Source organism: Macrobrachium nipponense, chromosome 40 (assembly GCF_015104395.2).
Source record: "Macrobrachium nipponense isolate FS-2020 chromosome 40, ASM1510439v2, whole genome shotgun sequence".
Lineage (NCBI taxonomy): Eukaryota > Metazoa > Arthropoda > Malacostraca > Decapoda > Palaemonidae > Macrobrachium > Macrobrachium nipponense.
The window spans coordinates 34,629,545-34,657,044 of NC_061101.1; the positions used below are offsets into that span (position 1 = coordinate 34,629,545).

Below are 27,500 nucleotides of genomic sequence, written 5' to 3' on the forward strand. Positions count from 1 at the left end.
GACGCCCTCCGGCTGAAGCGGTTGTTCCTGGTAGCAAAGTGCTCTCCTACAATAAGGACTCGAGTCCTATCTTTTCCTACGTCTACATATATTTTCCCCCGGAGGAGTAACGAGTGCATAATTCCCGTCTCCTGTTCCAGCAAGGACCTGGTGAAAAGTGCAGAAAAACGAGGAAGTTGTTCTACGAGGAACTCGAAACGATAAGACACGAGTGAAGAAAAACAGTCTTTTGACGAAGCGATGTGATACTGTGACTTTTTCTCCAACCAACACTGAGCCATTTTGAGACAAGGCTTAGACACTCCTCTACCGTCATGTTTTGCGTGTGTGCATGTGAGGATAATATCAGAATAGCCTTGTCGAGGAAGTTTTCGCTGTGTAGCAGAAAGAGCGAGGATACGGAGTGGTTTTGTTGCGAAGGAGCTGGACGTGGGAATAACACTCTTGTCTGTGAATTGCACAGCCTCAACAGAACGAGGTTCCATAAAGTATCTGGACAGCAAAAACTACCCGAATGACATGCCCTTAAACACCTTCAATAATAATCAAAACAAAATCTAAAGTATAAAATAAAAATACATTCTAAATACTAAAATTATAACAAAAAGGCCGACCCAGCCAGTCCATGATGATCTGACGTAATAACACAATCCTCTTAAAAATGACCCTTAAATTGTCTCCCATGCCCAAGTTAATAGAGTCGTTTCAGTATGCCTAAAATACCTCTCATTACCAGCCACTTAACCCGAGCTATCAATAGCCCGCCTTTTCTTGCAGGGATTATATAACTACAGCTAGCTCTATCTGGCTTCAAGGAATGTTATAATGTCAGATACTACAAGGTATAAGTGTGTGTGTGTGTGTGTGTGTGTGTAATATATATACATATACCTATCTATCTATCTATATATATATAATATACATATATATATATAATATATATACATATATATATATATATATATATATATATATTTGTATGACATATATACATACTAATCGCGTGTGTGTGATATATATATATATATATATATATATATATATATCTATATATATATATGTGTGTGTGTGTATGTGTGTGTGCGTGTGTATATTACACGAAAGGTGCATACACAATCTACATATACGTTAGGTGTAATTTTAATGCAAAAATAAAAAGTAATGTACTAAGTACCTGAAAAGAATATAAATTCATGATAACTACCAAATATGGTACGCATCCCTGTTCGTATGCTCAAAGGTGTAGGTGTGTATGTATGTATGTATGTACATACATCGAGCTACAAATGTCCTTTAATATCTAATTCACTCTACCTCGGAATTAATATATTTTCATATATGTTTAACCGAAGGGGAATTTTATTAGGCGATAATAGAATTGTCGGCACCCAGGCGCGAACCCAGGACACCATACAAATCCAGGAACATCAGTGAAGAGAGAGAGAGAGAGAGAGAGAGAGAGAGAGAGAGAGAGAGCATTCATAATCATATTATTCACGTCATCTGCAGCTCCAAACAGCATTCGAAATCACTAATTCAAACAACGAAAAATCTTGCTTTAAAATAAGAAGTCGAAGGGGGAGGCAACGGAATGCCTTACAAATTGAGTTTGGGCATACAGCAAAAAAAAAAAGGGGGGGGGGTTGTATCTCGAAAAGGATTTGGACCTCACTTTCCGTAAAATTGACACAAGTTTAAGATAAGCAAGAAAGTTGGGAAGTTATAGCAATCGTTGGAAACGGAAGCAAGGGAAATATTGCAACGTACTGTAGTGGAGGGAAAGAACCAATACCAAAAGTAATAATCAAGGGTCAATCAATGCTCATTTACGCAAGATCGAAGACGAAATGTTTGGGAAACATCTCTCTTCAATTACTTCTTCGACTCTTCCTTATAAAGAGACGATGAAGCCTCTCAGCGTTTGGGCTGATTCTGGAAAAGACTTCTGCAGAAACCCCAACGAGCCTCGAGCAAAGCAAAATCCAGAACTATGCGATTATGCCCATCTCACTGATTGGATTTCCCCTCGCCTTGGCAAATGCGGTCGTGAGAGAGAGAGAGAGAGAGAGAGAGAGAGAGAGAGAGAGAGAGAGAGAGAGAGAGAGAGAGAGAGAGAGAGAGGGCGCACTTGTTCACCAAGGGGGTATTTCTACACGCGCCGGCCAACTTCACCAGAAGAGAAGCCGGTAGGCCAAAAATGAAAGTCATTTGAACTTCGCGGGCCACGTAACAGAAGGCTAGAAAGGGAGGCCGTACTATTTTGAGCTGGTCGGCCACGACCAATCCTCTCCCGCTACTCAGGTGACGTCACGATCCCGCCAGCCAATCGCCCCCATCCACATTGAGACTTCAGCTTTATTTTAGCATTATAGCTTATTATACTTGAATACTTATACCACTATTATTTATATCTATCTCGTCGCCATATACGTCACCCTTTCGCAAAGAAGCAAGTCGCCAGAAAAAAACGAATCTACTTTAAACTGCCTCATGTAGCGAGAGTTTTCGGAACCGCAACTCAAGGAAACATCGATATCAGAGAATTACATCTGACGATTTTACTCACTCGCTCACATAGGGAACTAATAAACTGTACGACATCACTACAATCGTTTACTAACTGCTACAAGATAGCACATTCGCCCCAATCGACGTGGCGAGAGTTATCGTGATAACAAGATCAAGTTGGCGCAAAAGTAAAACGCAAGCCTAACCTCACTTGTTTATAGCCAAAATAAACATTTAGGTATTAGCTCTCATTTCAAATATCGTACTTATGAATTAGTTTTCGTTAGGATATAGAATGCCAACACAGATAATAGTAAAACCTTGAAATTTTATCGAATAAGTTGTAAAAAGAGTTAACATGAAAGTACGGTTCAAAACCGCATTTCATCTGTTATTGTTGCCAGACGTCTGCGTATGTACGTACGTGGCTAAGACGACTCGGGCCTTCAGTTTACGCTGAGCTGGGATGGAGGGTGTGTGACGATCACTTAAATGGAAAATATCACTTGATACGCTTCCCGCTGAATTACCCAGTATCTCGTTCCCGTGTAAAAACGCAGAAATACACTAAGTGGACATGTTCTTATAATATGAACCTGTGTTCTTGACGCTGTGAATGAGAGAGGTAGGCCGAGTCTTTGACTATTTCTTTCGCCTTTTTTTTCCTCCCATGGCAAATGGTTTAGAGAATAATTATAGCTCTGTGCAACTCGGGTTCGGACTCGCACACCATAGGCTGATTCTGTGTTTGTGAACGGAAATAAAGAGAATACAAAAAGTTCTGTCAATCAGCTGTACTCCGCTGCGCTAAAAATTTTTCCCAACCACCTGGTACCGGATGAATAAGAAGAAGAAAGATAACACTCTCTGCAAAGGCAAACAAACGTTGAGCATACGAAACGAGAACAGGAGAACACCGTAAGAACAAATGCATTTATAGGTCTCTCTCTCTCTCTCTCTCTCTCTCTTTCTTCCTGGTAGTGGTGGTGGTGGTGGGTGGTGGAACAGAGTGCAAAGGCCCTAAGGGGAAGTATCATTTGCCGCAACACAGGAGAGAAAATGTTTCGTGCTCGGAAAGATGCTTTCCTTTTTATTTCACACTTCCTTTTAACTTTTTCTTTTCCCTTTTTTCATACTAATTTTTATTTATTTTTTTACATGAAGAAACTTTAAATGTACTTGACCTTGTAATGTACTGCGTAGCTTGCAAACGGAAACACTGTTTAAGTCATTGTAAATGTATGCGCGTGTTTATATATATAATAATATATATATTTACAAACATACGTACATCATATATATACATACACACATATATGTGTCAAAAACATCTATACAAGTACTTACACATATCATGTACATACATATGCAATACACATTTAGACACGTATAACTGAGAGATTATATGTGAGTGTGTGTGTATATATATATATATATATATATATATATATATTATATATATATATATATATATATATATAACTTCCAAATGACCACCATCCAAGTACACGCAAATCGACAAACTCACAGACCCACAACAACGATGCCATTACCCCTCTCACACAATCAGGAAGCGAAAAGCTTTTATGTACACGTCCTGTCAACCGTTCGAACCTACGCAAGAGCGAGAGCGGGAACCAGAGCAAGAGAGAGCACAAGAGCAGCTCTTGTGAGTACCCAAAGAAAACTACAAACCAGAAAGAGGATTAGGCGAAGAGAGCTCTTATGTTTTGCCCGTGTACTGTTTGACGCTCCAGAGCGGCTTTTTACTATTTATACCTCATGGCGCATTACGTTCCCAGGCTGCTGCTGCTGCTCGATTTTTCTCCATTGCTATCTTGGCGTTTTCTTGGTTTGCTTCTGCGTTTTTGCTAGGTCAAGTTTAGTTATCGGATCGCTGCTTTTTTTTGCGTTTCAGTGGTGGTCAAGACACGGATATGAGGTGGGGGCTGATGATGACATTTCTATTTGTTTTCTAATTCTCTCGCTCTGTTGTGACATTAGATCAGACCATTTCAAAGTCAAGATATGAAAATGTGTTATTATTATTCATATATCGTCCTCTCTCCTCTCTTCTCTCTCTCTCTCTCTCTCTCTCTCTCTCTCTCTCTCTCTCTCTCTCTCTCTCTCTCTCAGGAATCTTGTTGTGTAATATCCTTATTAGATGTAACTGCACATCCTTAGGTAACACGTTAAAAAAACGACGCGTGCCGCATAACGTTTGCTTACTCTACATTATGTGACAATTACACAGTTATGCGTGTGGTGTGTGTGTGTGTGTGTATATATATATATATATATATATATATATATATATATATATATATATATATATATATATATATATATATATATAAAGCAGCCCAGCTCCCTCATCAGGTGTGTCTCCGCATACGACAAAAGCATTAGTCGTTGCAGCATTAATCATTCAACTGCAAAATCAAGGATGAGACCCCTTTGCAGCATTAGCAGCTTTACAAGGTCGCCTCAACCTGTTCTTTATTAATTTTTTTTATGGATTTCACCGTGGACGTTGTTCTTGAGAGCTACCTCTCCCGTCCAGTGACCTGATCTGTCCTCAACGTCACGGATCTCGGAAATCTGTACTTCCATCTTTTTTTTTCATTTATCGTAGCACGAACAGTAGGCTAAGTATGTATGTATGTATATGTATATATCTATATCTATAATATATATATATATATATATATATATATATATATATATATATATATAATGGCTTTTTACAGCCAACACCAAGAAGAAGGATATATATTATATTATATAATATATATATATATATATATATATATATATATATATATATATATATATTTATATATATATTCCCCTAGAAGGGGTTGGCTCTAAATGATGTTACTCTTTCGATTTGCATATATATATATATATATATATATATATATATATATATATATATATATATATATATATATATGGGACGAGGTTCAAGCAGATTACGTACATACCAAGAACATTAAAATGGTCACCATTCCAAGAACTGACCAGACTAGACTCTGCTTGACCTCTCATGAAAAGAAACGAATCAACGCCTCATCAGCCACCCTTATAAAACAGTGAGAAGACAGAATCTCTCGAAGAGAGTTCTCGAGAGACTTCAAAAGCGCCAAGAGCAACAAGTCTACCTCCACAGGGCCTAGCATGACAATCGGCTTCGATTTCCTTCGCGAGGTCTTTTAGTTCCTGGCTCCTGTGACCCAGTTCTTTCCACAAACGAGACTTTCCCATCCCCATAGATAAACAACGTGGGTCCTCAGGGTCTTTTTCATTTGCTCCCCAAAATTAACCCGATTTATGCAATCATTCGAGCACTTCTCAATATATCCATTTTACTCTGGAATTATGAATACTTGTCTTGTGCCACATAGACGTTTTATAAGTACTTGCATATAAGTTATACAGAAATATACGTATATACACACGCACTAGGAAACACACATATATATGTGTGTGTGTGTGTGTACATGCATACACATACATACATATAAATATATATATACTTACATACATATATATATGTATAAATAAAAGTGATGCCACAGAGGAAAATGGAAAGGCGAGAAAGCCAAGAACTTTCGGTCTAACACGACCCTTTACTGGTGCCTAAGTAAAGGGTCGTGTTAGACCGAGAGTTCTTGGCTTTCTCGCCTTTCCATTTTCCTCCGTGGCATCACCTTTATTTATACATAGCATCACGTTTTATATACTTCGTGATCAAGTTATTCATATATATGTATGTATAATTGATATAGTATATATGAACGTATAACTTACACCAGCCCTACTTTACCACAGAGATATCCATAGCGTTCCTCATCTTCAAAATATTGTAACAGACCATATGCTTACGAATACAATATTCTACGTTACGTGAGAGACAGATCCGCTAAATCTCCGATTGAGACTTACAACGCAATACAATACGTGTGCGTATGGCCGTAATGCAGGCCGCCGTACCCTGCAGCTTAATACCGCCCATCTCATTTCAAAAGATCATCTTCGGTTAGGATCTTCCGTGCACTGCATTACTTAGACTTCAGTCTCTCTCTCTCTCTCTCTCGTCTCTCTCTCTCTCTCCTCTCTCTCCTCTATCTCCTGCTCTCACATATATATATATATGTGTGTGTGTATTTTGTGCATATATATTCTATATAAATATATATATATATATATATATATAATTATTATATTATTAATTAATATATTCATACAAGTAATTTTTACCAAAATATAGCATGTGTTCTTTGAAGATTAAAAGCACCAGTTGCACGACAGAAACATATATTTAGATTGACGATTTAGGAATGAAGAGTGTCGTCATAAATATTTGGCTTGGCGTTGTGTAAATAACATTGTTTTTTCTGAACCTTTTAATTTTAATATATATATATATATATATAATATAGATAATATATATATATATATATATATATTACATATAATTATATAAGTGTGTATGTATGAGTACAGATATTAGCAAAGAAAACACCTTCCTTATATTATGCTACGTATCCCGAACACAAAGCTTACCACGTGTCCAAACAAATGAAAACGACATTAATTACATAACACAAACAAACACACAGCTATCTATGTTCAAGGCACCTGCGTACCAGATAAAATCCTTGAGCACAACAGCCATAACAGTCACCATTTCTAAAACCTTAGTGTGTGCCGACGATGTTTATATAAATGTCTCCATCATTAAAATGCCTCATTAGACAGTCAGCAAGAGAGATCTCGAACGGTTAACGAACCACCTAAAGTAAACAGACAATTAAAAACGAAAACCCTTGCACTGGCTCTTGTTCTCAAGTCCCACCTGGGCGTTAATAAACACGAGTGGCGAGTTGGATGGATGATATCATACGCTCATATAGTAAGAACAAAATCGTAACGCATGGTATTCCGTATTCCCAACTCTCTCTCTCTCTCTCTCTCTCTCTCTCTCTCTCTGCTGGTCATCAGTACTAACTTCACTATCATGGGATTATTTCCTCCGCCTGATAGGTGAAAGAACTCTTAAAATACACACACAAACGAATTATATACATGACAAATCAGGATGTGTGTGCGTTTATATGTTGCGTTAAGCCGCCTCCAGTATACCATATCAGATGCCGTCATGACTACACATAATTGCGTAAACACAACATGAAGAGTTGAAGTGAGAATGAATAGCAAATGACCCACATCCCAAAATTACGTGAATGCCTGCAAAAGCATAAAGCGAATGCGAGCATAGTTGCAGGCAAACTCTTTTCCACAAAGAAACAGACCTGCTCATACTTATGAGAGGGAAAAAATCAAGAACCTCGAGTGGCAACATCACAGAATGCCAGATACTTCCACGGAAAGCGTTTTCTGCTTACCTGAGAAGATGCCGACGGGAAAACTTTTGTTTAAGTCTTTCGTAACAAAGTCAAGACGATAATGAGTGAAATTGCCGATATTACCACATCGTTGCCACATCAGAATGGGCTTCTAGGCTTCACGTGACACTCTGATCGAAGCTCTAAGGCTGGAAATAAATGGACGAGCCTATTCGGCTAGAAGGTATCCCGGCCTGAACGTGGCATTGTGGAATTCCTGAGGAGTTAAATAGCCTACTCGACCACACCGAAGAAAGTACATTCACCGCAGTACGCAAATCTGAACTTTTCGTAAGCTCGCTCGCGCGCGCGCATGTTATGTGGAATGGATGAGGGAAAAGGTGAGGTTCAACGCCCTGGGGGAGCGGGGGTGGGGGGAGAGAAAGAGCAAGGCTGACATTTAATAGGATATTTTGACCAAATCTGTGGGATGAATTAAACTGAAGCAACAGAGTACTGTTAACCTAAGACAATAAGTAGGACTTAAGACAGACTTGTGCGTGCTAATTATCCAAGGCAAATCAGTCTCGATCAATTGTGAGTGTGGCTGGGGAACGGACGCCGGAAATCGTGAGAAACCAACAACAGTGATGTTGATAACAGTCAAACTTTACCCTGCTAAACCACCGAAAATTATTTTAATTGCTAACTTATTTTTATTCTTAGCAATCAATCATACAAAATCACAGAACTAACAAAAAAACATATAACAATAAATATTATAAGAAACGCACTTAGATAGAAAACACATAAAAACATAGCATAAAAAATATACGATAACAAAAAAGCGTAAAATCTGTGGGTATTCCACATCGAAATGAAGCCGTCCAGGAACGAATCCGCGGAGTCAATCCTACAAAAATGAAGTCCCTCATCAATGGCTAATACTGCAACAGCCACCTAATGTGAAACGGAATGCATGCGTGCTTCTCGTTGGGATATATATATATATATATATATATAATATATATATATATATATATATATATATATATATATATTATATATATATATATATATAGGAAATCCGCTCGTTCAAACGATCCTTTGCTTGCAACGACCACTAAAGAATTGGTAAACGAGTAAGAGAGAGAAAGAAACAAAGCAATTAGTACAGGATCCGGACCACAATGCCCACAAAAATATTTGACGGAAAGAGAACAGGACAAAAGAATTACTATTTCTTTTCTCCAACATTTCTAGATTTGATAGATTACGTGGCACGCACACCACACACACACACACACACACACACACACACACACATATATATATATATTATATATTATATATATATATATATATATATATATATATATATATATATATATATATATATATATATAATGTATAACTGAATCACGAAAATAAGAAACGTGATGACTATATAAATAAAGACAATCCACGAAGGAAAGAGAGACGGTGGAGTTCTGCAAGGCCTTCCGACTTCTTGTCCTTGACTTATCTAACTCTGCTAACTGCTAAGCAAAGGACAAAAAGTCGCAAGGTCTTGCAGACTTCCATCGTCTCTTTCTCATTCGTGGATTTTGTCTATAATATATATATATATATATATATATATATATATATATATATTATATATATATATATATATATATGAATATATATATATATTTATACATTATATATATATATATATAATGTATATGTAGATAGATAGACAGACGGATAGATAGGTAGACAGATGAACAAATAGACAGAGACAAAAGATCGCGCACAGTTTATTCAAACCTGAAAATATCTGTGACCCGTATGTCGGACGCTGTAACTTTGACGTAGGAAGGAAGAAAAACAATGGTCCGCGCCGTGGGACACATGTCAAGTTACTACGTCACAGCTCGAGAACGCCATGTGATACAATAGGAATTCGAATCTTCAATAAGAGAGCCGTGATTACGCCATGTTGGTGTGCGCGCGTGGTTGTACACCTTTCGTGTGCACCATTGAATTCCTTGGATTTCTTATGTTCTTTAAAATATAATAATAATGTTTCCCTTAAGATGGTGTGGCTTACGATAACATGCAAGGCAGTAGTCACTCGTGAATAAAAACCGAACTTTCTAATTTCGTGAAAGAATCGGTTTCCACTCTGTTATTATTATTATTATTATTATTATTATTATTATTATTATTATTCAGAAGGTGAACCCGTATTCATATGGAACAAGCCTACATGTGCCACTGACTTGAAATTCCAGCTTCAAAAGAATATGGTGTTCATTTGAAAGAAGCTAAAGTAATTGATAGGAAATTCAGAAAGAAGATATCATTAAATAATATAGGAAACACTATTATTATTATTATTATTATCCGTTACATCACTCACTTCCTACTAAGATACATGATCATCACGTCACGCCCGCCTATTCAATTCTTGCAAGTTGCAATTAGGATTACCTCTAATGATATTCAAATAGTCTTCATCATCAATTACTAAAATTACTTTGTACCTACAGCCATAATTTCCTTTACATGCAAGATTCACAAATCTCGCTTTAGGAGTACGGAATTATTTTTGGAATTCGGTAATTAGAGCCTCAACTGAACAAAAGTCAGTATCGATTCAAAACATCTACTTCATGTTATTCATAAAAATCAAATATCTAGTTTTGTTTATGCACAATAAAACAAAATTTACTTATTGAATTCATGAAAAAATAAATATGTTCAGTCTTTAACTTACAAACAACAATTATATACATAAGGCAATTCACAAAAATTAAAACATTACCTTCAGTATGTCAAAGTTAATACTGCGATAACACCACTGACAGCGAATGCTCAAATAAGCTCTTGACAAACTACGCAAAATATTAAGCTATCTTTAGCACATCCATTCGGCAGCTAACCCATGAAATGCGGCAAAATAAAAAAGAAATAATGATAATAAAAACTTCATGACTCAGGGAAACAAAAAATAAATTCCCTGCAATGAAAAATGATCGTATCTAGCAGAAGCAAACCAAGAGGCGCGGAATGCAACTGCACGCAATTGGGTCATTAGGGGTCTTTTGTCGTCTGTGTCAACTGACAAAACGCATCTGTACTGCAACCACACCCGCCCGATGTTTTGATTGAAATGCCACGACTGAGGTCTACAGACCTTCACGCCTCAATGGGACGAACTATGAATTATTTTCTATATTGCCGATTTTTATTTCTTTTTTCCCCGAGTGATTTCATGTTTTACACAGTCGTTTTGTGTGGAATTTATAGTGCTGGCTGGATTAAAAACAAAAATCATCTTTTGTAAGATTCACAATGAAAAAACTGTAATTTTGAATCTTTTGTAATTGTGGTGGTGTTATAATTTTGTAGGATATATATATATATATACATACATATATATATATATATATATATATATATATATATATATATATATATATATATAAATGGATTCACTAGCAATCTACAGCATTCATGAACTTTCACATCAGAGTCTGTTGCTGTTATGTTATGTATACTATATACTATTATATATATATATATATATATATATATATATATATATATATATATATATATATATATATATATATATATATATAGTATACATAACAGCAACAGACTCTGATGTGAAAGTTCATGAATGCTGTAGATTGCTAGTGAATCCATTTACTTTTCGGAACAGATGACCCGGCAAAGTTCCACAATTACTCCTTGTCAAGGCTATAGTAAATTCACACCAACCGTGCATTTGATGTCTAGGCCAGTCCCTTACGACGCTCCTGATTGGCTGTCGATAAGCCAGTCACAGGGCTGGAAAATCTCAGTCTCTCTCGAGAGTTCACATAGGCAGGATGTATGTTCCACCTCTCCTGAAAGACGAATCCCTCAGGAGAGGTGGAACATACATCCTGCATATGTGAACTCTCGAGAGAGACAGAGTTCCCAGCCCTGTGACTGGCTTATCAACAGCCAATCAGGAGCGTCGTAAGGGATTGGCCTAGACATCAAATGCACGGTTGATGTGAATCTACTATAGTCAACTTCAATAACATTCTGTTGGTGAGAGGAGATTCTACGGCGCGTTTATCCTTCCCCTTTATTGTCTTCCTTGGGCCAGAGTTATATGAGTGCATCCGGTTGCCAGTTCCAACGAAATGCACACACAAAAAATCGACAACAAAATACACTCAATTTTATTAAAAGCGAAAGTCTACCTCAACCCTCTCTCTTCGCTGTGTCACAGCACAGCACAAATTCTGAGTGACAGCCCAGAGCGCGAATTTGTTTTTGCACCTTGTCAGAACCACAGTCAAATGACATGTATCAGTAAACGAAAAATGTTCAAACGCGTCCAATACAGTTAAGTCCTTTTGTGCTTACCCGGGGAGTAAGCCTACTGACTACTTTGATGTTGTTGTTCTTGTTATTCTTGTTGTTCTTTTCTTCTTAAAGGGGATAGGAAAGGTCTATGGCAGGGCCTATAAAGGTCTTTTGCATTGAGTTAAAGATATAGGAATTTAGGATAGGATATCCACGATTTATTTATTAGAATGAAAATGTAAAAAGGTACATAATGTGCATGTTAAACACTACAGAAAAATTATTTCTAATAAAATATACCATATTCATTTTAATTTTCGTTGGTGAAACAAGGCTCTATTTGCCCTCAGATTTTAGCACGTTTTAATTTACTTTTAAAGTTGGGAATATAATGTTTAAAATTTATGCGTGAGGGGAAAATCTTGCAAGCGTCCCGAGTAAGCTGGAGCTTGGATCACGCCTTGTTGTTTTATCTGGAAGCAGACAATGCCGTGTTTTATTACCAAATGTAATGTTTACAAGTTTCGTGTGTATGTACACACACATTAATTATATATATATATATATATATATATATATATATATATATATATATATATATATAACACACACACAAACACATACCCACATACCCACACTGTGTGACCTCAGAAGGCGTTACCCTTCTGTTTTTGAGCAAACATTTTGGGAATAAGGTTGGCAGCGCCACTGCATATACATACATCAAAGAGGCAGACTGGTGGGTAAACACGGCTTTTTCCAATAGTTTAACAGTTTATCTTCCTTGCATACATTCGAGTACACACCTCTATCATCTAAAGAATAAGACAGGCTGGCAGAGTTTCAAGTTGAATGAATTCTAAGCTTACTGCTGCTATCAAACCTTAAATTAAAACGATGTTCGTTGCACTGTGTAGTGAAGAATAAATAATAATAATAATAATAATAAATTGAATGAATTCTAACCTTACCGCTGTTGTCAAACCTTAAATTAAAACGATGTTCGTCGCACTGTGTAGTGGAGAATAAATAATAATAATAATAAAAGTGGTGTGATCAGTAACATACTCGAGTACCAACTAAGAGGAGCCAGGTTGTAAACCAGGGCATGGACAGGCGTATGGGCAAGCTCTCTTAAAATCCACCATGCCTCTGTTCACCTTAGCCGTGAATAACGAGAACTTCGGTGCCTTAATTTGTCAGTAGTTTGGGCTAACTTATGATGCTAATTCATGAGAATAAAGCTCCTTAATAAATCCATCATTTACTGGTTAAATGGTCAAGAGTTTCGAGGCGAGATGTTAAAAGATACTGGAAAACATGCCCGTGATTGGCAACTATGGTGGAATATAACATAGGGTAGCAATCTCACATTTCAAGACTTACTGGGGAAAATACTATTGGTGCTCAGAGATGATAATAATAATAATGACATCGATTATGTTATCACACTGCCATTTAACCCTTCTTCCGTGCCTCCCCTCACTCCATAATTACTTAATTTTGTTACGAAGATAACACCACTATCGAGGGTTGTTACGTCACCGATAGGGTTGTTTGTCAATCAATGACGCGATAAAATACGAGACTGCTGATACGGGTGAAGAGATGCTACTTCAGGTGTAATCACTTCCATTCACAATTGAGAGATTAAGCAGAAATTTTGGATTACGAAACAAAAATATATCGGCACCAAAGTATATAGTACTATAGTAGATCTCTCTCTCTCTCTCTCGTTAAGATTAGTGAAGACCCTAATATTTAACAGGTTCTGAAACCACAACTCTGATAGGTTAAAGCGTACAATTTGTTGACATATATATATATATATAATATATATATATATATATATATATATATATATAAATCTGATATGTTAAGGCGTAAGTTTGTTGATATATTCAAATTACACACACACATATATATTTATATAATATACATCTATATATATATATATATACATATATATATTAGATGTAGATATACGTATATATAAACACGATAAATATATATACATATATATATATATATATATATATATATATATATATATATATATATATATATGATGCCAGTTGTTTTAGATTGAAAAATGAGGTCAGTCAACGAGATATCTTGAGGTTTCTGAAACTCACAAATGTCACAAAACTAATCATGCAATCTCACCAGGATTAAGCTCCACAAATATATATGAATGTGAATACAATAATAAAAAAGGAATTAAATACCTAAAATATACTAAAAATGAACTAAAAATTGACTCTAACCTTTAAAAACTGGGCCAAAACGGATAAAATACATTTAGATTGCGCTTCGATGAACTAAAATCCACTTAATACCTCCACTTAATACCGATGACAACCAATACACTGATATATTCGCCACTTTTAAAAGCATATTCGAACTCAAATCGCTAGAATATTTTACACACACCTCTGATGAAAAAAAATAAATGAATCTTCTTTCTTTTTTAAATACCGTTAATGAACACCAAACTGGATATGATTTTAAACATTCCTAATAATTCTGAAATTAAAAATCTATAAACGGCATCTAATGAAACAAAAAAACGCATTATCTGCTATTTATACAAATAAAAAAAATTTAAACATTGTAATATTTCTATAATGATCATAAAAGTTAAGAGCCGAACAAAAATGACACCAGACTAATGATATGCAACATTTGGAGGAAAAAAAAACGAATCCCCAGTAATTAAAATATATGACGATATCTCACATGTCAACAAGATATCGAGGGGGTGAGCGAGCGAACGAACGAACGAACGAACTCCTCCAGCGGGAGAAACGAAACGGCCCGTCGTCGTCGTCGTCCTGATAAGTATTTCTGATAAGCAATTGATATGACGATGGATGTCAATATTCCCTGACAACTTTGCGTCTCGCGATTTGCACTTCGTGGGGACGACGCACCGCGAGGAATTATTACTTGCACTTAGCTTTCGTAAGGTGTAATAATAATAATAAAAAGTTTATTAGAATTATTATCAGATCATCATTATTATAAAATTAGTTCTTATTTATTTTCCGCATCATATTCATCATACTCTCAATTATTATTAATTTATCATTTTTTTTCTGCTGCAAATATATATATATAATTACTTTCAACATTTACTAAGGGGACATATTCTCTTCGCATAAAAATGAACAAAATATGCCAATAACAAATTTACAGTAAATTTTCATGAAGCGTTTATATCATATACACCCCACACAGCACATTCTCTGAGAGAGAGAGAGAGAGAGAGAGAGAAGAGAGGAGAAGGAGAGAGAGAGAGAGAGAGAGAGAGAGAGAGAGAGAATTTAACTGTATATCATGTCTCTATTTCTAAACTGAAACTGAGTGGTTAGGAAACCAATTAAAAACGTGGGGAACACAACAATCCAGCTCTTGGGTCCGACAGACTACCTTCCAGCATTAGGAAGATGAATGTCTGCCTTATCTCTGATACATATAAGTAGATAATCTCCTCGTTGTGAGGGAAGAGGCTATATATAAATTGTGTGTTTGATTAGCACAATATGGAGCGTCAATTTCTATTATAATACTTACTAAATTTAAGTAGGGCAACTGAGACTGCCTTATTTTAATTTCAAGCTAACATTTTCGCAAAAACGATTAAAATATATATAATTAATAATAACAGATACATCAATTAACTACTGAAATCCAATTAAAATTACCTGAATAAACTACAGATTATTCACACTGTTTACATACAATACTTGCGTGAATACAATATACATAAGAAATAAAATGTATAAAATTACACAAGCATACTGCTCATGATATAAAATCATTGAAATTGTGTAAAATATACATATATGTGCATGTGTAAGCGTGTACGGAAGAAATACACAAAAGTATTTCAGAGCACATCTAAATACATCTATTACAAGTGATAAAGAGATAAGACAGAAGGCCATAGGCTTATTTAGCATAGTTGTAGAATTTCTCTTCGAACTTCATAAACATGAATATATAACCCGATATTATATTGTATGTTGTAGTTTGTATGAGTTAACTAGAGCGGATTTAATTAGACACATGAAATATAAGCTTACTTTCATTTACTATCTTTTCTCGAGAGTATCTGCATATTATTATTATTATTATTATTATTATTATTTTTATTATTATTATTATATTATTATTGTTATTATTGTTATTATTATTATTATTATTAATTATTGGAGAAAAAATAATTTATCGGTACGTATATATTTATAAATAAGTCTCTCTGTAGAGATTTATTTGTAAATATATAAGTAACCCATAAATAACTGTGGATTTGTTTCTCCATTTCAAGACATGCTACTATGAGTCATTTTTAAATATTATTATTATTATTATTATTATTATATTATTATTATTATTATTATTATTATATTCAGACACGAAGTCAACAGTGTGCTTGTAATATAATGAAATTGTCTGACCTGACACCATTCCAGGAATGAGCTTTCGATCTCCCATTGTTCGTTTACTTCGATCGATCTCAACTGTTTTTTTTTTTTTTTCTTCCCACAGAGTAGCAGAGAGTTGAGGGGCCAGGTAAAAAAAATAGATCGCCCGCCGGCTACCTATCGAAGCCGAAAGAGCCATCCTTTCCACCAACATGGAGGACGGCCATTGCTACCCCTTCGAGGACGTTCTCGCTCACTTCAACTGCAAGGAGGAAACGGGCCTCACTGCTGCCCAGGTCAAGGATAACCAAGAAAAATATGGCCCCAACGGTAAGACTGATAGATCTCGTTCAACTCCACTGAATTTCAGGGTAGAACCTACGCCGCAGAGCACAGGGCTTAACAGCGACCCTCATTCCAGGGAAATGTCTGAAATAGAATGGAAGAGAATAAGGGATTTAGGCCTAAGGCCAAGTGCTGGGACTTATGAGATAACTCAGCGAGTCAGCGGTTAAAGGGAAAATTGAAAGTAGTGAGGCTCGAAAGGTGTCACAAAGAGGAAAACCTCAAAGCAGTTGGGCTACGAAACAACAGCTTGCGAGGGTGGGAAGTCTGATGGAAACGAGAGAAAATCAAAGGAGGTACAGTAAAAGGAATGAAAGGAATTGAAGCTAGGGGCCGAGAGGACGTTGCAGAGAGCATTAAGTAATGCCTACAGTGTACCACTGATGTGCACTGACGGTTCTGTGAAAAAAGTAGATTATGGCTAACTTATTTAAAGCGTTCCAGGGTCTAAAATGACCAGGCTATATGATAGTGTGCTATGTTTTGTAGATGTTACTTTCCCAAGCAGTCAGCTCCTTTATTGATCGTGAATTCATATCAGATTTGGAACTGCGTGATTTCCCAAAACTTGACAAACAATTATATGCACTGACACGAAAGCTAGATCAATTTAACCCAGACATTTCTCCCGTCTAGGTTCAACTGATCTAGCTTTCGTGTCAGTGCGTGTAAATGTTTAACTGTTGGGAAATCGAGCAATTCAAAATCTGATACGAATTCAAGATCAATAAAGGAACTGACTGCTTGGGAAACAAGATCTTCTAAACATAGCACAGGAACCACTATCTTATAGTTAGAGCCTAGAACGCTTTCAATAATATATTAGCCATATTCGATTTTTCAAAGGACCCTTGAAAGTAACCTTTTGAATCTAAGACCTCAGTAAGTTTGCTTGCCTATTACTTGCAACTAGAAAACAGGAGTCTATGTAAAGAGTTGATGAAGATGGTAAATAACTCAGAGAAAAAATACGAAATAAAAAGGAAGAGAAAAAAACAAGAAAAGCCCGCCAACAGTAAAAGCAATTAAAAATTGTGATGAAAATCTATAATTTCACACAACTACAAATATGAATGCAATTCACATTACCGAGCATACACTGAACAAAATCAATAAACGCCAAACAACTAATCATAATTAAGGGTGTACTTATAAATCCTAGTGGGTTTTCCAAACAGCTTGCAAACAAAATGTCAATTAAAGGAAGCAACTCTCAGACGATTTGTCAAGAAAGCAATATGACCGTGATCAAGCGACTTTGAATTCTTAATACTTAATATTTTGAAGAATGCTGCCATTCTTATCATCTATGCTACGTGTACTACAGATCCAGCACAAGAGAGAATACAAACAGGCTTCACTTCTTCGTGGAAGAAACGAAAAGTCGTACTCTCCTAATCACTTCATAATGGCAGTTTTCAATGGATCCTGGCATTATTCAAAAGATGATCATTTACACATTCATACGAAGGTGAAAAAAAAAGAGACAATAGGAATGGAATGTAGAGTTTAAGCCAAATGCCAAGCTCTGGGACCTATGAGGTCATTTAGCGCTGAAAGGAAAATTGAGCGTAAAAGGTTGCAAAGGTGTACCAGGAGGAAAACCTCAAAGCAGTTGCACCACGAAAGAATTGTTAGCAGAGGGTGCATAGCAAGATGGGAAAAAATTACATGAATTGAGCTACAATAAAAGAAATGAAACGGATTGCAGAAAGGGGCCGAAGGGACGCGGCAAAGAACCTTTAGTAATGACTACAGTGCACCCCGTGAGGTGCATTGACGGCACTACCTCCCTACAGAGGAAATAGGCAATAAGCTACCTAAGCAAGTTCCAAAAGAACAGATTGCCTGTAAGTGAGACAGGTAAACAGAAACAAGAACTACCACGTAATACAGATAAAAATAGTAACAAATACATATTCATAAACAACAGATAAGGAATAAGTACCAAAAAAAAAAAGATAAAGGGGATTGGCGATTTAAAAGATACCAGCTTATCATATCAGTTCGCTGATCTAGATCTAATTCATACCTAAAGGTTTAAGCTAGAAATTTATAGTCACTGCCTTTAGTCATTACTGGTAACGTATCTTGAGAAAGTCACTAAGCTACGTTTTTGTATAATATCAAATACCGTACAGTATTTGGAAGAAAGATCATAAGCTCGTTTTTTTGGGTATAATATCAAATACCGTACATAAGCCAATTAATGCCTGTATTATTATTATTATTATTATTATTATTATTATTATTATTATTAAAGATGAAGTAAGAAACTTGTCGCTTCATACTGGGCAGACCTTTTCGCACCTACAGCCGTAACTAATGATGGCATGACGTCATCATACAGGTGTTATCATACCACGCTTGAAGTGTTCCAAAGCTTTTAATATCGTGCGCTTTAAATATATATGAGTGTAACGTCTGTATATGCATACACCACATGAGTGTGCACAGGCTCATTAACCTGTATATTCCAGATGACCTTCGCAGACATATTAATAATCCTATTTATTGAGTGAATGACGTCATCGAAGGGAAGTTACTAAAAATTTGCATTGGTGTCGTCTAACACCTGTTTTCCCTCTCTCTCTTCTTTCTCTAGTATCTTCATACGAATGACGTATTCGAGAGAGAGAGAAAAAGTTTCATACCGCAAGACATTTTTCAGGATTTCAAAAGGAATATCAACATTAATAACTGGGGATTTGTAATAAGTTTCTCGATAAGAATCTATAGTATTTTTCGTGGTAAGAATAAGAATTTCTCCAAAAAATGACTTATATTCATAAAGAGTGATATTTATACAAGAACTAAATTTCATCGACGACAGTGCTCTCTCTATTTTAGTTTTCTTAAATACAAGAACACAATGTATTATACATATAATATAAAAGGTAAATGCAATATGCAGATGAAAATATAAAGAATGAAAACAGCTGGTTGCAGAAGATACTATGTATGCCAATTGGAATGTATACAGGATCTTTCTTAGAAACTTGTTAATCTACAATTTTTTCTAAATATACTACGAAATACAATATTCAGTACGCAAGTTCAAATCCACTCAAGAAAACATATCCTTTCAGAAACTAGAGCTATGATATTTCACCGTATTTTCCTCTTTCTTTACGAGTCAAACACCACATTCATGTGGGAGGAAGGACGCCGCATCTGTCCTCTGGTCTCATAGGCAGCAGCCATATCTTGTTACAATACAACCAACACTCTTCCCTGGACCTTTCAATTTCACGAGATGACAAGACGCTTCGCTCATGTAGGGGAGCAATGGGCCAGACGCCAAGATGGCCATGTGTGAGTTTGGACAAAGAATGAAGGGAAGAATGGATGACCAACCATGATTTTCGTGAATATTTGAAATCTGTCATTCAGTCAAGCACTCTGCTCTAGATGACTATTACAGCAGTTTGCTATGGAATCACTACTCATTTCTTGTCTCAAATTCATGTCCGAAAAACCGTGCAATTTCAATCTGCATATTAATATTTTTACTTTCAACTAACCTCAGCCAATACAGATTCCGCATAAACGAAATAACATTTAAACCAAGTAAATGTCAACAATCATAGGTGCATAGATTCGGCAATGACTTTCACATGGCTGAATGGGAGTTCCGATATCTGTTTAAAAAGAAATCTTGCATGTGAAGTTATATCATATTTACAAGCAAAATGTTATTAATCATAAACTAGGTTGTATCGTATAATGGAAATACATTAGTTTAAAATAATTAAAACAATGATTCCTATGACACGCAAAAATTATAATTTGGGGGATACAGCTTAATTTTTAGGATACTGAGAAAAACAACAGGAGTACCATTTATCTCAGTCAATATAGAATTAATTCTCAGTTTAGGGCTTTACCACATATATTTTTCTTTGTTAATTCTCATATAGTTTATTCAATGCATCTGAATGGTATTAATTTTGAGGTGAAACCATCACCATCATAATCATATATTCCTTTCTTAGCAAAAGTCTTATTAATTTTGCTATTATCAGTGCCGACATCTCTTATATCATCTCATTCAATCGTTCTCGTTGTGTCCCACAGAACTGCCAGCAGAAGAGGGCAAGAGTCTATTGCAGCTGATCCTGGAACAGTTCGATGACTTGCTTGTCAAGATTCTTCTGCTTGCTGCCATCATCTCCTTCGTAAGTAATCAAATCAATTTTTTTTTTCTTTTTTTTTTTACTTTTAGTTTTATAGGCTAAATCTTCTTTTGCTTCTTCTTGTGCATTTCATTGGCTTGTTCGTGTGATGTGAATTTAAGGAAAATCAATTATTATTATTATATATATATATATATATATATATATATATATATATATATATATATATATATATATATATATATATATATATCATATTATATATAAATAATCATGATTCGTGATCCAAATGGATGAAATACGTGCGTGCTTCGAGTTTACAATAGATCGCTTTCATGCTTTCATTTACGTCATGGAGTGTCTCTATGTATCACCTTTCACTCAAGGAACTTCTCGTAATGTTAATCGTTTAAATAATTTTTGCTACATTTTTTACATTTCCTATGCCTCGGAAATCGACCATCTCCAACTTTTACACCATTTCAATTTCGTACCTTTAACTGCTACAACTTTCTATACATTTCAATCTTCCAACTCGCGTTACTTTAAATTCTGGCTTAAATTTTTGTTTCCAATGAAGTCATTATGAGGTCTATTCCTACACATAGCGATGAATAAAACTGAAAATAATGTTACGAGTCAGTAACGTCCCGAGGTAGTCGACATCAATATGTAATATTATCTCTTGCTTAAAACACTGCAACGTTTCGGTAAATACCGGCACATCACTGGATAAAAAGTAAGAAATTCTGCACCCTCTTATCCAAGAAAACATGAGCGTTATGGCCTTCACAAAATGACCCCAAACGCCCACAAAGACAGCCACGAAACAAACGAATAATGATCCGTCATTCTGAGTCATGGAACTCACCCCTTACAAAGGTCAGATATATGGCAATTTACGGTAGCTTAGTTAAGTTGCACTATAGACTATATTTGTCGGGATGATAATTTCATGTATTTTGCCCTTATATGTGTATTAGGATAGGGAGATGTGGCAGCATACTCGCGATCAAATTAAAGTAGCACATAATGTTTCGGTATTGAAAATTCCGCGGTTCAGATATTTGCAACCTGTAAGACATCCCAACAGGTCAGTGCCTGCGACGTATGTTATTTAATTTATACTTAGATTAAATCCACTCCTGAGATCTGATAAAAGTAACTCATGGGATTTGATAAAATCCACTCATGAGATTTCTGACTTTATTGACGAAAATAAAACAGAAAAAGAAACGGAGATATCAGCCGGTTGAGCCTCGTGACGTCATCAAGAAGTCACCAAATGACGCAATCGCTCTCAGATGCTCTCAGCAGTGGCGAAACTCACCATAATTATTAAGTTTAAAAAACCGCACAGACAGTAAACTTGCACTGCTCGCAGTATATTTATACTTGGTTGTAAGGCGCACTGAAAATGCTATTTACCTTAAATGAAATTATATAAATATATACAGCGAGTACCAGAAAAAAAAAAACTAGTCGCTATAGATAGCTCATATGGGACGCTCAGCATACGTGCATTAGAACGAATTTTGAAGATAAGGTGACTTGCATTAATTGCGTCTCTCTCTCTCTCTCTCTCTCTCTCTCTCTCTCTCTCTCTCTCTCTCTCTCTCTCTCATATTTTCAATTAATATAAAGAGTTCGACTTCGTGACTTTAGCAGCCACTTTAAATCATAGCAGTTGTGGTTTCACCAGATAGATGACTATGTTACTAACGTCAATTATCGTCCTTGATATCAATACTTCATTTTACCTTGGTTACGAACGAGACTTCTGAACATCCTTACTTTCTTTCTCTCACTTTCAAGCCAAACTTTATTTCTAAATACCCATTACAATGACCGGTCAGTTTTAAATGTTAACCTCCATACAGTGGCAAGCAAGAGATGGCTCGTTTATTTAAACAGATGCACAGAATAACGTTTCAAATTTACTGTCATTAAATAAATGGTATGATAAAAGGAAAGATATGAAATTCAATCCGTTGTGTTGGGATAGCTGGCCTATGGCATGGACAAGCAAATATTCCTATCAAAGCTAACCACATGGAATATAACCTCTCTAGAGAGAAAACGCTATAGTCCTTGTACCCTCTCATCAAATCATTAAACACTAATTGTTTTAGAAACAATTCACCAAAACAATAGACTGAATTAAGCATTTTCATCCACGTGATAAGTTTCGAAGACGGAATTTCCCAGGTAAGAAGGACATACCTTACCAGCGGTGATTCAGAACTTGGATCCAGTTGCCCAAAACCGTCTCACAACTGTGCAGACCAATGGTCGATCCCAGATAATAAGACAAGGGCCACTAACGTTGGTAGCTGTTAGTTACTCAAAGATTGTATCCCTTAAATGTGGCCGAGGGAGGAAACGCGAAGGAAAAATGAAAGAAGAAAGTAATCAGCATTTCGTTAAAATGTATAAAGTGTAATTTAAAAAGACGGAGGGTGGGAGGATTTTGAAGTGAAAATCATTATCAAACAGGGGGCGAAACCATTCATCCAATTTTCTCTCTCTCTCTCTCTCTCTCTCTCTCTCTCTTCTCTCTCTCTCTCTCTCTCTCTCTAATATATATATATATATATATATATATATATTATATATAATATATATTATACAACACACATATATATATAATAATACACTCATGGTTAGTTTTTATGAAAAATAAAAGCCGAAAGAGATAGAAAAAAAAAAGTAGCTGGAAACGAACCGAAAAAGGTGCAGACACCAAGACATTCTATTTATCATTACTACTAGCAAAGCCCTTGGTTGCCACTAGGCCACTACTCAGTATACACAGAGTAATTCATTCAGTATGACATGTAGCCTACACGTGACCCATTGAGGAGAGAATCCTTAATATTAATATCCGCATATATGGGGGGGGGCGGCTTAAAAAGATTATTTTATAGATTCGCAAGCATAGGACAATCGATAAACTGGACATAAAAAAAATAGATTCAAGTACAAAAAGTGGTTACATACGAGAGAGAGAGAGAGAGAGAGAGAGAGAGAGAGAGAGAGAGAGAGAGAGAAATCTCGCATTGAAAATAAAAAATCAAACTTGACAGTCTCAACCAGGAAACGGTATAAATTATCAAGCTTTCTCAAGATAAAAAAAAAATGTCTTATGGCTGCAGGAAGTGAATGATTAAATTTCTCGTCTATGACGCAAATAGCCGCGTGATACAGTATTTGTCCAACTCTCTCTCTCTCTCTCTCTCTCTCTCTCATCTACTTGTTTTATCCGACTTGCAACCGCATTACATTTACCTCTAATTGATTTTTATGTAATTTAATTGTTTCTCTCGCGCTCTCGGCTCTCTCCTTCTCTCTCTCTTTGTCTCTTCTCGCTCTCTCTCTCTCTCTCTCTCTCTCTCTCAGTTTTATCGCATTCTTATTCTGATTTCATTTACCTCTCATGTGCTTTTATGTAAATTAAATGCAATTATCTCTCTCTCTCTCTCTCTCTCTCTCTCTCTCTCTCTCCATACCCTATTTCGACTCTCACTCGACTTGACGCACACACAAGACGGCCTCTCACACGTCCCATTGACCGTCGTCGCATCCCCAATACTGAGACGATCCCATTATAGCCCCATGGCACTGAAGCGACCCATTGAGAAACACCATTAGCCCCCGGTGTCATATTAGGGCCATTTGCTTCCTCCGATGACTTCTCTCTCCAGCTTCCATTAAACTGCATTGTGACCTTGAACCTTCGTCTCCTCCTCCCCCTCTCCTCTCCTCTCCTCTCCTCTCCTCGACCTCTTTCCTAACTCCATTTCTACATTTTATTGTATTTTTTCCTTAAAACTGGCATACAGTGAAGGGCACTCGGTTGCTCCTTACCCGAGCGTTCGTCGTTCATTTCGTGGAACTGGTGGATTAGCGAATTAGCTGATCCTGATGGTTCTGTGATGTAGTGTACGTAAATGCGCGTGCATCACATAAATATAACTATATATACTATAACTATATATATATATATATATATATATATATATATATATATATATATATATATAGATAGATAGATAACTAAAATAGCTCTACCATGTCAACAGAAACCAAACAACTTCACTTACCAACTGACATTTCAAAAAAAGAAAAATTAAACTACTGAATTTATTTCTACCTCAAAGGGTTATTAATTACAGGTTAATTACAATGAGCATCATACCTACTGAAAAAATGGATATGATTGTACTTTTACTTTTTGTATGTGCGTAAGCGTAAGTTTCCAAATTGATTGATCGCCTATATAATGGTTTTCTGGCGTCACAATACCAGGCCCAGCGAAACCTGTTCGATAATTAATTTCACGATCACAGAAGTCAACGGTACGAGATAATCTTTAAACATTCTGTCTGATTTCAATAAAATCTGACGGAAAGTGACGGAGATAATTCCGCGTCGACTGTTCTTGCATCATTAAAACAGACAGCCAGATGTCAGATATTTCTTCACGATTTTTTTTATTGACTTTCGCCTTTCATTTTATTTCCAATTTCATACGAAATGAACCAAGCCTGAATTTCCTTAAAACAATGAGAAGAATTATACTTATTGAAGGCGTTTAGACCAAAAGGACGAAAGCAGCAGTATATTTTCAATCACATTTTCTCTCCGAAACAGGCGCTTATTGACAACGCCTTTATAAGCTTGGTTGGATGTCACAAGCTGGAATGATTAGGGTTTCTTTTCATTTACGAGAAAAAAGTTCTTAATGTCCACCAACGCAGACTAGAAATTTAGTGATACTTTTGCCTCACAGTCTATATAACTTACAATGCCAAGTGGCGAAACTATATTTAAAATTTCATTCAAAACAATGCATTCTCAGTGTCCATGCAAAATAAAACGATGCAAAATTTATTTATTTTTGTTAAAAAGAATTTATTCTCATTGCCTATATCAACATGAAAAGTCAAAGGTCAAAATCATTAGGAATCAGGTGAGAAAATCACCAAGATGTAAATTGTTGATGGTCGAAATGAAAAAAAAAAATAAATATTAACCTCAGTCTCCATACGAACACTGAATGTCAAATGACGAAATAATTAGGAAACCTGGAGGAAATGTTCCCCCACCCCCTCTATTTCGACGCCTGCGTACCACATGCCTGCTGCAATAACACCTAAAAATGCCAAGGTTGCACAAATCGCTAGCGCTGCTCCATCATACGTTAAAACCTTTCAAATGAAGGATTGCCTTCGTAAGGATTCGGGAATCGCTCTCTCGTTATTGTTTTCCAAACCTGGCATTTTTTGCCCGATTATTCCCTTTCCGCAATTTCACATTTCTACAAGACCGATTTTATACTCAATAAATCAACTGACCCCCTGCCCATTTAAATGTCTATCATTTTTTTCTTGACAGTTAAAAACATAACACGAGTGACTACATCCATTTCAGCAAAATTTTTCAGAAGTACGAAAAGACTGTGGATTTTCACCCGAAAAACCTATTATTCATATATCCGTCTTATTTGATATATATATATATAATATATATAATATATATATATATATATATATATATATATATATATATATATATATATATATATAGTATGAGAAAGAAGATCTAGTAGTGTGTGTATATGTATAGTATGTATATATATATATATACATACACATATAATATTATATATACATGACACTCCTAAGTAATCATTCTTTTCTCTCACATACAAGTAACATCGTTCCAGAATCTCTCTCTTCTCTCTCTCCATCCGTTTCATCTCTCATCATCGCCTCACTATCATCTCTCTCTCCTCTCTCTCACCCCCAGCGGACAGGAGCGCTTCCCATCCATTATAATATGCATTTGCAGTAATTAAACTGGCGGCCACGGTACAATTTCTGACATCCTGATCATTGTGCGGAGAGCCACTGCACAAGGCGGAATAAAAGGAGGGTTGCTGACAATAGAGACAGTTTTCACTGAAAGCAAAAATTAAAATCGTCTTTTTCAAAGGCTTGTCTGTGAGCTATGTAAAACAAAAAAGAAAAAAACTGTTAACGCACTTTATAACCATTTATTCACGCCTCTATGGACAGAACATAGGATTTAGGCCGAAGACCAAGCGCTGGGACCTATGAGGTCAGTTCAGCGTGGAAAGGGAAATTGACAGTAAGGTGGTCTGAAAGGCGTAGCAGAAGGAAAACCTCCCAGTGGCACTATGATGGTAGAAAGATGAAAGATCATATAAACGGAGGTACAGTAAAAGGAGTGTAAGGGGTTGCGGCTTGGGGCCCGAAGGGACGCTGCAAAGACCCAAAGTTATGTCTACAGTGCACCGATTGAGGTGCACTGACAGCACTAGCCCCCTACGGGCCAAATCTATATGGCCTTTG

The 27,500-nt window shown here is 36.0% G+C and overlaps 1 protein-coding gene across 7 annotated transcripts in view; it reads left to right on the forward strand.

Moving 5' to 3' along the window:
- Positions 1–27,500, forward strand: part of LOC135212077 (calcium-transporting ATPase sarcoplasmic/endoplasmic reticulum type-like) — a 97,725-nt gene that overhangs the window by 444 nt on the left and 69,781 nt on the right. For 5 of the 7 annotated variants that reach the window (XR_010313816.1, XM_064245435.1, XM_064245434.1 and 2 more), the window contains exons 2-3: positions 16,767–16,972; positions 21,065–21,165. Coding sequence is in view for 6 of the 7 variants with exons in the window: in XM_064245435.1 (XP_064101505.1) it covers positions 16,855–16,972; positions 21,065–21,165 (219 nt within the window). In the remaining variant the exon portion in view is untranslated. Of the gene's footprint in view, positions 1–2,979; positions 3,134–3,262; positions 3,427–16,766; positions 16,973–21,064; positions 21,166–27,500 lie in introns of those variants that run through there. The other 2 variants (XM_064245430.1, XM_064245431.1) reach the window with 2 other exon arrangements.